Genomic DNA, 15000 nt, shown 5'->3' on the forward strand with positions numbered 1-15000 from the left:
TACTCAAGTCTACGCACCAAGCTTTCCCAGTTTCATACTTCACAAACTTCACAGTGCAATCATTAATATGCTGCTATTTTAGATATCACAATTTCATATTTGGTTTCCCAAATAGACAAAAAATACTTGAAAAGAGATATGTCTTCTCACGGCGTTCTATAAAAACAACGAAAAAGTACCCTTGAATTTCAGGCCCACAAAATATTTTCATCTTGATAAAGAGCAATGCATCTTATCATATAGAAAATCATATCAAAGGTATAAGCATCCAAATTGATTCCTATATAAAAGGGGACAGAATCAAATGAACAAAACGGTTAAATGCAAAATAAACTATCTTGAATCCGGAGGGTGATCAGGATCACAGCCAGAATCTAATTACTCCTAAGATAACCTATTTCTGACTTCTCATGAAATTTTATCTTTTTGAGTTAGGCTGGTGACAAACAAACATATAGAGGTGAAAACATAACCTCCTTGGAGGAGGTAATATTACTAGTTGGAAATTACAATTAGACATTATAAAATTGTACAAAAGCAATCCATTCAATGTTTTTTTTTTCAGGACTACAGTGAATTTATGTATACATTCATTCGCCCTTGAATAATAATAATAATACTAATAATAATAATAATAATAATAATAATAATAATAATAATAATAATAATAATTTTATTTAAAGGAAAGACATACGGAATCATGAATCCAAAATAATTAGGCAAATATTCATGATTCCAATAAAAATAAAAGCACAAGAGTTTTCAAGTATACTCTAATAGTTTTTATTTTAATTATTTGTTTTCATTTGGGAGTGGCATTGTAAAAATTACCAATCAATAATAGAAAACATAATATAAGAACTGACATTCTATCCCAGAAAAAAAATTAAATATACCTATTTTTTTTTTGGGGGGGGGGGGTGGCATTGTAAAATTTACCAACCAATAATAGAAAACAAAACACACAAACTGACCTTCTATCCCATCGTGAAAAAAGCTCTAAATATACTTTAATAAGTTAAAGCAATATATGCACTAATAATCAAACTTAATCAAAGCCTTATTTTTCTTTCTACAGGTAACGCTAGTCAAGTGGAACGAGCCCTACCAGAAACTAGCGACGTGCGACTCGTCAGGCATAATCTTCGTGTGGATCAAGTACGAGGGACGATGGAGCATCGAACTCATCAACGACCGGAACACTCCAGTCACGCATTTCTCGTGGAGCCACGACGGAAGGATGGCACTCATTTGTTATCAGGTGAGAGAAAAGGGGTCTAATATACCTTCAAAATATGACGTCTTATATGCCAAGGTATGAAACAGGATGATAGGACATAAGAAACGGTCTGGTAGGACATGCTTCACCTAGATATTACTGAAAGAGTAGGATACAGGGATACATGCTGAAGAAATATATCATATTTTAAAAGGTTTAAAGGCCGCTCATGAATGACAGAGGCAAGGGACAGTGGCATTGCCCTATTGAGCAGAACAATGCGCTAGAGATTGACCATATGTACATATGATCAGGGCCCAAGCACCCCCTCCACCAAACTAGAACCAAGGAGGGCAAGGAAATGGCTGCTGATGACTCAGCAGATAGACCTATAGGCTTCCCAAACCCCCATCCTTACTTCACAAGGATGACGAGGTTGCAGCAACCAAAGGAACTAACGAGTTTGAGCGGGACTCGAACCCCACTCTGGCGAATACCAGTCAGCGACGCTACCACATAGGCCACCACAACCCTTAAAATATCAGGGGGGGAGGGTGTGAAAGTGTAAATAAAACTAGATTATGAAATATGATGCAAAATTACTGATAGCTTTGAAGAAGTATATAAATGATATGACTATCACTTCTTAGATGTCTGAGGATAGTTGATGGCTCCTTGAACTAAAAATAATTTATAAGAGTAATTAACTATCGTCGTGATCTCTAGGTGTCTGAAACTCGAGAACATAATCATGAACACCCAATAAACATCTTGTTGATTAATATATTACATGAAAACAAGTTATATTTTTCTTAAAAGGCATTTCTTTCTACTAGACAGTCTCTCTTAACATTCACTTAATTCAGTTAGTACATTTTCAAAGTATATCATTTGTTTTCAGCAAGTCATTTTAATTCCCATATAGATTATTGTTGTAGATGGAATAGGATTTTATGGGCCGAATGAAACAGTATTCTTAATACAATTAGTATATATTTTTTCCTATATATTTTAGGATATTAAAAGAACTGTTAACTTATGTAATATTTCGAAGGCCTAGAAATAAATTAATAAAACTATGGACGTAAGAGATACAATACAGACATTACATAGAAGAAGAAAAAAAAAAGATGTATGGAACATCAATATTCATTCCAAGTGACAATCCACCACGAAGAGTCCCGGGACGACTTCGGATGATGAATTAGATATGGAAAATTAAATGGACGTTTATAAGAGGAAATTAATTCAATCAGAACATGTATTTGGCACTGGTTCACGGGATGAATGAAACGCCATTCATACCAGTGACGTGACGTCACACCCAATTAGTTAAAATAAAATAACGCTTTGAATCCAATTACATCCTCCGATGACTTATTGGTTCCATAGCCGCCAACCACCCCTCCGCTCTCTCTCTCTCTCTCTCTCTCTCTCTCTCTCTCTCTCTCTCTCTCTCTCTCTCTCTCTCTCTCTCTCTCTCTCTCTCTCTCTCTCTCTCCTTTGAAAAACCACATTTAGAACTACCATCAATAGAATTTGAAAGATCAACTAATGTTCTTATCTATATTCGATTCTAATGAAAAGGAATGGTAGAAAAAATCAAGAATCCTTGTACAACGATATTCTCTCTCTCTCTCTCTCTCTCTCTCTCTCTCTCTCTCTCTCTCTCTCTCTCTCTCTCTCTCTCTCTCTCTCTCGTCAAAATAGTTTTAAGAACATCAGTATTATTGCTAATCATGTGGACTAAAAATATAAAAATAAAAATAGCAACAACGCCTCGTAATCCATTATCTACGATCTATTCACCTAATGCACAAACGGTTAAATATCATATCCCATATTATGATAAGAGTTTTTAGTATCTGTTTTCATACTCTATTACTAATTTCTTTCATTTGTTTTCGTGACTATGGAGTTAAGGAAACAAAGCTTGAGAGAAGAAATGAGAATGCTATGGAGGATTATAGAAGTATCACTGTTTGAAAGATTGTAAAATTATGAAATATAGAATGGTAGAAGTGAGGATTAACGAGATGGTGTGGACGGTGTGGTGGGGAGGGACTGGGGAGGGAGTGGGGAGGGCTAGGGAGGAACCTGTAAGGGGGAGAAGATCAAGGAGGCAGAGAATTAGATGGCGAGATAAGGTGAAGGATGATATGGAGAGAAGAGGTTTGGTGGAAGAGGATGCCTTTGATCGAAGGCATTGTAGAGGGCGCATAAGGCCCCCGACCCCTTAATGTAGGGATAACGGTGATGAAGAACGACTCTGAATTCAAGTAAATCTATATACAATGCAATCTTGTGCTTAGGAGTGTATATTTTCATAACTTAATAAACTTAATATTCCATTTGTATCTATTTGGTTTAATTAGATTTACTTTGAGGATCTAACATAGTTTGTATTACAATTATTATGGGGTCTGCTAATTATGTTCATGATTGTTTCAGGGAATAATCTACTGAAGTTTAAGTTGAATAAAGCTTGGGTAGCAGCAGCCAAGTCTTTTAATGTCACAACAATTTAAATACCTATCGATAATATTGATTTTGTTTGAGAACTTAAACCTAGTTGCGTTCAAGTCACAAAGGTAAGATTCCTTTCAGCATCTGTTAAGAGTCTATTCGTCTCCCTACTTAAGAAATACCACTAAATATCAAAATACACCCGAGATACATCCACTTAACCCAATAAAGTTACTTATTAGAAGGGCGTATGAAAATAAAGTCCATATTTTTAAAGGAAACTTGGTTAGTTAAGGATATGATATAATGAACTATAGTAAATAACTATATAAAGTTAATAACTATGATAAAGGCAATTATATATATATATATATATATATATATATATATATATATATATATATATGTATATATATATATGTATATATATACATACATACATATATATATATATATATATATATATATTTATATATATATATAAATTTCATCGACTACGGATTTCTAGGAAGTGATATGCTTGCTGCATCTTATTTGAAAATTTTACCTATAATTCACTACATTACATTTTGCTTGCCGATTATCATACTTTGGGTACTACAAATAACAGGCAATGAAATTCAATATTTCTGGGGCCAAAACAAAAATATTACAAAAATATTATTGCATCGAACTTGTAATATTGTAACTGTAACAGCAATATAAATTAAATTCCCTAAAAAAACGCTTAAAGTTTCCAACCTAATTTATGATTCCATTCTTTTCCTTCAATAAACTAACACCAAGTTTAAAATGGAGCCCCAAGAGAAATGATTCTGTCATTAGCCTCGAAGGAATTGACCTCTTTCCAGGATTTGACCTTTCGTTTCTTTCTACCTGAAATGTCTTTATATCCCTGAGGTGATTACTTGTCTTTTGAGCGTGGAGGGCCGGCCCAAGGAGAAAAGGGACCATTCAGCACGTTCCCTAAATAAATCATTGAAAGAAAGGAGTATTTAAGTATGTTGAAAGACGATTGTGTTTTCACTCGACAATTTATCGAATTGTTACTTCAACCTCTATTGACAGTGGAAGGATATGTCAACACTGCAATTTTCAAGTTTATTGCTATTGACAGATCACTCTGGTTACGAGAATCCTTTTTGAAGGATGTCTAAGATTTCCGGTGAACTCAAGGTAAAGCGTTCAACATCAGCAGTAGGCTATTACGTTTTGCTTGTAAGCATAGCACAGGACCTTTCATTTGACTATAATTCCTCCTACATTTAAATTCCATGCAAATTTTAAAGCCTTACTCTCCAGTTAATACTAAAAAATTAGAAGAAACTGTTCCTGGAGAAAGGAATTCGTACCTTTTATCAAAAAGAATTCCTACCTTTTATCTTAACATTTTGTTGATCCTAGCCCAAATATTCCCTTAAATTTTTACAATGGTTCTCAGGTTTCTGTGGCCCATTGTTAGCATTCCCAGAATACTTCTTCCATGGCTCATAACTTCTTAAACGTATTGGATAGTTTTCCAGAGAGCATTATTTATCCTGCCATTGCTGGTATGAATTTACCTTCTTGCCTGACCGCACATACTTGTTTTTCGGCAGTTGTATTCGAATTTGTTTTCTGGGTTAGAATGAAATTTGAAGGTACATATTATTCCACGTCTAGATAACCAAATTTACCTATATAAAGTACTCTTTTTATAATCATACCCAAACATATAATTTTCTTCCAAGAGATGATGATGAGATCTATCTAATATTCGACTATAATTAGATGCATTTAGGGAAAGCGGATTGGCAATCCAATTAGTTAATGAAGCAAAGAATATTTTCCTACAACTAATTTTAATCATTCTTAGCTCTCATACGAACTTTGTGGATTATACACATACCTGTGTCCAATTAGTTCATGACACACACAAAAAATACATATTGTGTGTGTGTGTGTGCTCAGGAGAGAGAGAGAGAGAGAGAGAGAGAGAGAGAGAGAGAGAGAGAGAGAGAGAGAGAGAGAGAGAGAGAGAGAGAGAGAGCACTAATTACATTTCTTGGAATAAAAACAGAAATGATTACAGTGTCTTCAAAGATGGGACCTTCTCCTTGCGTCTCAGTTACCCAGGCGTTGAAATTCCCCAATCCTAAATCAGTTTCATTAAAACCCTTTTGAACAGTAAAGTATTATTTTGGAGTCAACGTTATCGGCTTTCGTATAAAATAGTTGACTCCTAATATTCCAAAGACTACGTTCTTTAAATGAACAAGTGTGAAGAGGCAGCCCAAGAACTACATTTCACACACAAGTAAACACACATACTATAAAACCAAAACTGATAATTGTGTCAACTGTCCCTTGTCAAAACTTAGGAGCAAAGTCAATATGCATTTCTGATTCGTAAATTATTTCCAATAGATTTATGGGCTCTTAATGGAAAATTAAAGTTCCTAATGAGGATTCATAAATATATCCGGAAGTTAACAACAATATATTCAAGCACGAATAAATTTCACTATGTAAAACAAAACACCACTTCTCCAGTGATGAACAAGCAACAAAATACAAAGAAAAAAATGATGGTGACGACAAATCGCAAAACATTTGGGCTGCAATTCACTTGCAGCAAGCAACGCACATACTAATAAAAAAAGGATGCCAAATCTACATTTTCTTCAACACTGCAACCTTCATCGGACTCTAAGCCAAAAAAAGGCGTTGAATATAACAAGATAATTTTAACTCTAGTATCATTCTGATGTTATGTTATCTATTTTCATGCTAATGTCAACTTTATGGATTTATCCATAAATTGTAAACATACAATTATCACCCTTTTGTGAACCCTTGGGGTCTTTAACAAAGTTAGTTGTTCAGGAGCCGTCCTTCTATCAATAATTCATCCGCTCTAGTCACACTGGTGACCTACGGAGTGCCTCTACCACCCAGCCCGCCTTCCAGTTCACCACTTCCAGTTACTCTACCTTCAACTGTGAACTACTGCTGGCATATTTGGCAGCCCATGACTTCCGTCACTTCTTAGAGGGAATGTGCTACATCGTTCATATGGGACACATGCTCCTTGTCCATGCCATTACTCGACATTGCAACGCCTGGTCCGCTCGTCAGTGCCGAAATCGAAATATCTGCCTATTCCTGAGTACAGCTACACAATTCAACACATCCCTGGTAAACTGAATCCCGTTGCTCATGATCTTTCCACTAAACTAGCTGGCCTCCGTACACCTGGGAATGGATTACAATATCTTGGCAGAAGGCCAATGAAAGGACCCCAAGTACCAAACTTGCAGGACATCCTGCATGTCTCTATGTTGGGAAGACGTCATCCTCGAGGATGACTCCAACGCCACCCCTCTCTGTGACATCAATACCTAATACAGTACCTGCCCCCATGTGCTAACGGGTGTTTCATTTGATCCATGGGCTCACAACACTAGCAGTGATCTACTGCACATTTACGGAAGTCGAAGTTCATATGGCATAACCTTACTAAAAATGTCAACGCCTGCATTTTATGTAAAATTTCAAAAATGCATCGACACGCAGAGTCAGGTGTGGGCACTTTTCCTCAGCTTCAGTGTCATTTTCCCCACATTCATGCTGACGTAGTTGGCACCTAATCAAGTGACCTAGTTACAGTCATTGATCATTTCTCTCATAGGCCTGAAGCCATCTGTATACAAGATGCAATATCCACTGCAGCCTACTTTCTGGATGGGTAGCAAGATTCGGCATCTCAGAGCATATTACTTCTGACAGGGGTGCCACTTTCACCTCTTAAATAAGGATATCATTAGGGCATCGTCTTAGCAGCACTATATATCACACTACTGCTTACAACCCAACATGCAATGGAATGGTGGAACATTTTCATTATACCCTCATCAAGCAACTTTAATGATCCACTGCAACGACTCCAGTCAGTTTCCAAAACTTCCTTGAGTCCTCCTCGAATTAAAATCACTCCCAAAGATACCATGGAGGACTGAAATGGTATACAGCAGCATATTGGTCTTCCCTACAGAATTATTTTCGCCTACCACCTCCTCCAAGGATCTCCAGTACCTACATCATGTTGTGGAAAAATTTAACCACCCCTGCTTAGCACCCCTTATACCCGCACATTCTATGTCATCCATCATACCCCGAATGTTTTCCTCCTAAGTGTTCATGGTAAAGAGGATTGGATCTCCACTGACCACCTAAAACCTACAAATCACCACGATGACCCGGTAACCGAATGACTCTAGGAGCAGGTCTTCCTCTTTCAAATGCATGCTAGTATTTTTTTGTGGGAGCCATGCAATGCATGTGCGGCAAGCAACACATACAAATGTAGAAGACCCCATCTATTTTTTTTTCAACACTGCAACCATCATTAGACTCAATATGGAAAAAAAAGTCGTTGACTGTAATAAGCTAATTCAACTCTGGAATCATTCTTTTGTTAAACTAAGGTCAACTTTATCGATAAAAACCATTAACTGTAGAAATGTAATTGTCAGCTTTATGTGACCCCTTGGGAGCCTATAAACATCTGTGCTGTTTATAAATATAGTTTTTCGGGAGCTGTCCAATTAATACATCTTCCACCCACACCACAGAACAAATAAGAGTGCTAATGTGCGTAATTCCCATAACCAATGGTGAAGTAATATTGATAGTGAATGTGCAATTCCCACAAATGTTTGGAAAATAAATCTGGTTTTGTATATCATTTGCAAAACCACTGATTTAATAAGACTTCTTTCCCACCGTTATCCCTTCATTAAAGGGTTGGTTGTGTGATGCACCCTCTCTAATGACTTCTATAAAAGGCATCCACTTCCACCAAACCTCTTCTTTCCATATCATTCTTCACCTTATTTTGCCATTATATTTTCAGCCTTCCTCTCAATATCCCACCCCAAAATAGGTTCTATCCTCAACTAGTACCCACACCATCTTATCACCTCCACTAATTTTACTATGCCAACCTCTCTATCTACTTCATCATTTAACAATCTTTCTAGCAGTGCTATTCTCCTAATCCACATCAGCATTCTCATCTGTTCTTTCAAGCTTTGCTTCCTCTTTCTGTCTTAAGAGTCCATATTTCCAATCTCTACTGTCCTTTAGATCTTGACTTTCAGCTAGATTGACATTTTCTTATCACATATCACTCCCGCTACCTCCCTCCACTTTCCCCAGGCTACTTTTTATTCTATTCTTGACTTCAGCCTCACTTCCTCCCTCCTGACTTATAGTAGATCACAATTATCTACATTTTTCAACTTGTTTTATAACCAGGATCCTACTTTCATGTATGCTCACCATAAACTCAGTCATAACTATCCACATTTACCCTCAAGCCACCCCTCTCTACAGTTTCCCGTCAATCTACAACACTTCTCTATAAGTCTACTTCATTCTCACCAGTAATCACCGCATCATCTGCATATAGAAACTCCTACATCTCTTCATTGCTGATCTCTTCAATAAGTACATCAATGACCAACTTGAAGAAAACAGGCTTAATGCTGGCCCCTGGTGTAATCAAACACTAACTTTAAAGGTTTCCGTTTCCCAATAGATGTTAATATTTTTGTCCTTGTTCTTTTGTACATCATATCTGCCATTCTAACAAATTTCTCTCCGACTTCCCTCTTTCCCAAGCACCAAAATTTCTCTTGGTAATCTATCATAAGCCTTTTCTAGATCTACAAAAGCACAGAAGAGATTCTGGTTTCCCTTTAGTCTCTTTTCCTCGAGCTGCCTTAATATAGAGATGACATACCCAGTCTCTCTACCGTCATGAATCCATACTGTCGTTTCCCAATCTTTACAATGTCTCTCAATCTCTTGTCAGGTCTCTAAGCATTATTCCCTCTTCCCATATCAATATCAATAAATCCAGCATCAATGCTTCCCCCTCTAGACCATTTCAATATGAAGCTGATGGACATGGTGCTTTACCATTTTTCATTTTGCTCAATGCCCACTTCACTTCTGTATTATGTACCTCCATCACTGACCCCTCTACGACTTGTGCTTCTCCAAGTTCTGTTCTCTCTTTTTCAGTATTCAATAGTTCTTCGAAATAATCACTCCATCTCCTCTTCATGTGTTTATGCTTATACAATATATTTCCATCTCCATCCTTAATGACTCCTTACCATAAATGCCATTTTTGCTTTTTCCACAAGTTTGAAATCTTATAGATTTCCTTTTCTATTTCCTTTATCCCTAGCCTTTCGTTCAATTGCTCTACCGCTCTTCCAGTAGCTATACCTGCTTTCCTCCTTGAATCTTTTTCCTCTGCTCTGTACCGTTCTTTTACACCCTGTGCATACCTTACTTTCAAGTCCTTAAAAGCCTTTGATTTTCTTTTAATTCACTCTTGCATTGCACCTCTCTGTCCCACCACCACTTTTCTCCTTTTGATATACCATATCGCTGGTCCTTCTCACTAGTTCCTCTGTTTCTCCTATACATATTTTTTTATGTATCCCCAGATATTTTCCACTCCATTCTCTAAGTTCAACCTTTCCAATCTATTTTCTCTGTAAATCCTCCTATATTGCTCACACTTTTCTCCTTTAAGGTCTCAAACTCTAATTCTAGATCCATTTTTTCTCTTCTTGGGTTTTCTACCTCTCACTTTAAAATCCATTACAACCAGTCTCTGTTGCTAAATACATGTTTCCCCAAAAACACTCTGCAGTTCATCACATTGTATTTTGTATACTCTTCTAACATGGATGCAACTATTTGGCTTTCCGCTCCTCCACAGGTTATCAGGTGCTTATCCAACTTGTGAAACCAGGTATTCATACAAGCCAATTCAAAACTCTGATATATACTCCACATCTTTATTTCGAATTCTAAACCATTTGCCTCAAAGTGCCTTCTGATAAACTTTCCTTCTCTTCTCCCCTATGCCATTCATGTCTGCTCCTAAGATTAGCTTCTTCCCTTCTTTTACTGTTCTATTATAGCTGCCTCAACCTCTTGTCTAAACAATTATTTTTCTTTTTCTTAGTAACCCACCTGAGGGGTAAAATCATATTTACTATCTGATCACTTATTTTAATTGGAATCTTTAGGAACCAATCATTAACTCTCTTTACTTCTACTTTTCCTTCCATTTATTACGTATTATGACCCCAACTACATTTCTTCCCTCTCGTGACTCGCTGTTATAGAGCTTATACCCATTTTATATCTCTCTACTTTCACTTCCTTTACATCTTGTCTCCTGCACACACAGAATATCTATCCTCCTCCTCTCCATCACATCCACTATCTCCCTCAATCTTCCAGTAAGAATACCAACCACTGGTTTCTTTGGCCTCAATCATTAACCCAGCAATACTCCTTGTCCATTTATTACGCCAGCAGGTAGTTCATGACCACATCGCTTACAGGGGACGCCCTACCTAGACACATCCATATTTCTCATAGCATCATGTACGGTTAATAATTTGGCAAAGGGTTTTTATGACCACATGTCGTTGCAGGTATCAATGGCATTTATTTACCTTTGACGAATTAGTTCAACTTCAAAGTAGTGGTTTCTACAATTATTAACAGTTGGCCTTGCATTTTGCTAAAAAAAAAAAAAAAAAAAAAAAAAAAAAAAATTAAACAAGACTGCAAGGCAGCAGATGTCCTTTCAGTCGCTTTCTACAACACGCAGGACGTACGCAGCTAGTATTATTATACCCCTATCACAGCACGTTGAATTAATTAGACTATTGTGTGCTAAATCTTTAGGGAAAAAAGCCTGATACAGTAATGGGATAAATGACATTTTACAAACAGTATGGAGAATATGACTTACAGCGTGCGTTCAAGTCAATTAATAACTACGTTAATGTTTGTTATTTCCATGATCGTTGGGTACATAAGACTTGTAGAGGATGGTATATTTTTCCTCCAAACGTTGGGTAAACATTATTATACTATGTTATTTACAAATGGTTGGGGAATATTCTTAGTATTTCCCCACCGTTGAGAAATCATTCTGTGACAAAAAAAACACCCTATCAAGAAGACAGAAACTGACTGCCATTTTAAAAGTTAATGACACCACCCATGACAGTACTGCATCCATACATTAAATATATATATATATATATATATATATATATATATATATATATATATATATGCGCATTATATATGTATATACATGTACATGTATATCTAAATACATATAAAAATTCTAATAAAGGCCAAATAGTTAATATTTCTAAAGTTTTGTTAATATAAATTGAATCGAGTTGATCGAATTTCCACTGGCCCAATAGTTTAAATATTTGGATTTTTAGTAGTATCTTTTTTCACAATCTTAAGGATATACGAATAATACTGACATATTTTAAATAGTCATTATAATTTCTTCTTATATCCTTAACTGGCTAATAGCTACTAAGAATATCAAACAGTGCCCCCCCCAAAACGTACTAGGAGAGCAGCTGTGATGGATGTAACCACTGGCTTAAAAGTTGTTTCGTCATCCTGAGTAAGAGGACTTAATTGAACCCCTGTTTTTGAAGGGTACGTTTTCGTTTACAATTTTACTTTCATGATTTCCCAGGTCTGAATTGAATAATGGAATTACCTTGCCCTTTGCACTGGCTTTTGTAATAATGTTGAGGAGTACACACTTGCATAGATTATTGTTTAGGGAAAAAATAGCGTTAATTTGGATGACATATTTAGCGTTTATGTAGAATTTTTATAAATAAAGTTGACTTATTTCAACTTCAGTTGCCTACAACAGTTTTAGAAATAAGCAATTCTAAATGAAGGAATAGTACGGATGCACCTCTGGTAGATTTAATGCATAACTCGTGCCATATTTCTGAGTTAATGGATCTGAAAGGAAAGTTCCTACTTGGGTACAGTGTCAGAGGGCAAATCCCCTTTCTATGAAAGATTAATACACGTATGAAAATGACCAAAATGCCCGATAAATTGTGTCCCTTATTATCATCATTTTTATTGCTCTTAATCAAATCAATAAAAGATAAAAAAAAAGAAAAAAAATTACAGTATCAAACCTCTCATAAAATTTTCTGTATGATACTGTAAAATAGTGTTTTATTTTTCAAGGATTTTAATTAGGTACCTATTTGTTGTAACTGATATTATCATTGTTGGTGTCATTGTTTTTTTGTTGATGCATGCGAAACTAAAACCTAGTTGGAAAAGCAAAATGATACAGAAAATAACCGGAATATAAAATAATCTATGAAAGAGTATTCACAAAATTTTAGAAAAAATTAAGTAAAACAACAATGTTAAATAGATAAGCGACACGCTGAGAAACTGGACCTACATCAAGCCAATGACAAAATAACCTTTGCACCAAGGTATCCTCAGATAAAATGATGATAATTTGCTATTCCGTTTCTTAAAAACATAAGGAATGTCGGTAAACTCTGAAAATTAATTAATTAGTGAATTTGAATTGAAAATCGTCATAAAAAATCTTCAGTGATTTATAACAGGAAGAATTCTTCGTCAAATAAAAATAAGCTTTAAACAGAATCAATAATTCAGAAAAAAAAACCAACAGCATTAACAGAAGTTTACACGTCAGTGACTCAACTAAAGAGGCACAGACTTACCCCTTCGCCCAAATATAAATAGACCCTACAATTCGTAAACATACAAGGCCTCGTGAGAAAAAGATAGACCCCCCAAAGTTGGTACACATCCGAATCCATCTCCGGGTTCATGAATAATGATGATAAAAGGTATATCAATAACGAAAAAAGAGAGAAAGAAAGCGAAGGAAAATCACAAGTACGTTCGTCATCCCGGAACTATTTCACTTGAAGAAGCCTTCAACCAAGCAACATCTTTTATTCATTGACACATTGTGTGTGTGTGTGTGTGTGTGTGTGTGTGTGTGTGTGTGTGTGCGTGCGCGCGCCTTTACAGGAATGTTGCAGACTCGACGATGGAGAAGATAAGACATTGAAAAAAAGAAATAGTAGAAGAGGATGGAAACAAGCAAGACATGAAAAAATTAGTTGGAGGAAGAGATGGAGAATGAATACGATCTAAGAGAAAAAATTCCATGGTGGCCAGCAACTTTCTCTTATCGTCATTTCGCAAATGAATAGGGGTTGAGAACCTGGGAGCTTTGCAGGAAATCAGAGGTGGGGGATTTTTAGAATACGAATGAGAGACGATGTCGAGAGATTGTGGAGTTGAATAATAATGATGATATGTTATATAACTATTAATAAGATAAAGTAATATTATCATTATCATTATTATTATTATTATTATTATAATGATAATAATAATGATACTACTACTACTACTACTACTACTACTACTACTACTACTACTACTACTACTACTACTAATAATAATAATAATAATAATAATAATAATCCTACATGGATGAGGACTATTAAGTGTGAAGTAGGAGATGATGAATGGAAAAGTATTGAATTAAAAGCTTAAGATAGAGATGACAGGCGAAATCTAACCGAGGCCCTTTGCGTCAATATGCGTAGGAAATATGATGATGAATATCATTATGATTATGATAATGGGGAATGGAAATGGATAGTGATTTTTTTGAGAAAAGTATAGATTTCACAGACTGAGAACAAGGATGAAATATTACAAAGATAGATTACTAAATGAAAAACTGATTCTTCATTTTAAATAACTGAAGCAAAAACTTATACATTAAATAGCGTCATCATATCTCCTTAAATCAATAGATGTACCAGTTACAAATTTCTAAAGAACTGTTCTCATAGAGACATTAAATAACTATATAAATTTATTATGTCGGACTGTTCTGAGAACATGAAACTGGTTTTTTTTCAAAGAGATAGAGGGTTTGGTTTCTTAAGGTTCAGATTTACTAGAAGTAATAGCAACAACGATGTCTAAACTCTTAAAAACACGTTAATTTGATCACTGATAATGTTTATATTTCATAAAGCTAGCCATTATATGGACATAGCTGCAAATTCTTCCCTAAGGAAATATTTCATAAAATGTATTGCAAATCATACTACTATTAAAGTAGTTACGTAATACAAGTGGAATAATGATAACGAGATTACAAGCATGTACCATGGAGGCAATTATTATCTCATGAATGAAAATGAGAGACTACACATGGAACTAAGCCCCGAAGCCATTCATCTCAAAAGGGACATTTATAAAATATATATATATATATATATATATATATATATATATATATATATATATATATATATATACATACATATATATATATATATATATATATATATATATATATATATATATATATAATCTTA

General features: G+C 35.3%; 1 protein-coding gene across 1 annotated transcript in view; it reads left to right on the forward strand.

Annotated features, from left to right (window-relative positions):
• Tusp (WD40 superfamily protein Tusp) overlaps nucleotides 1-15000 on the forward strand; it is a 407606-nt gene that overhangs the window by 307105 nt on the left and 85501 nt on the right. Inside the window, 1 exon segment of the mRNA XM_068393024.1 lies at nucleotides 1079-1261. Within this exon segment, the coding sequence (XP_068249125.1) occupies nucleotides 1079-1261 (183 nt within the window).

This window comes from Palaemon carinicauda, chromosome 1, assembly GCF_036898095.1.
Source record: "Palaemon carinicauda isolate YSFRI2023 chromosome 1, ASM3689809v2, whole genome shotgun sequence".
Classification (NCBI taxonomy): Eukaryota; Metazoa; Arthropoda; class Malacostraca; order Decapoda; family Palaemonidae; genus Palaemon; species Palaemon carinicauda.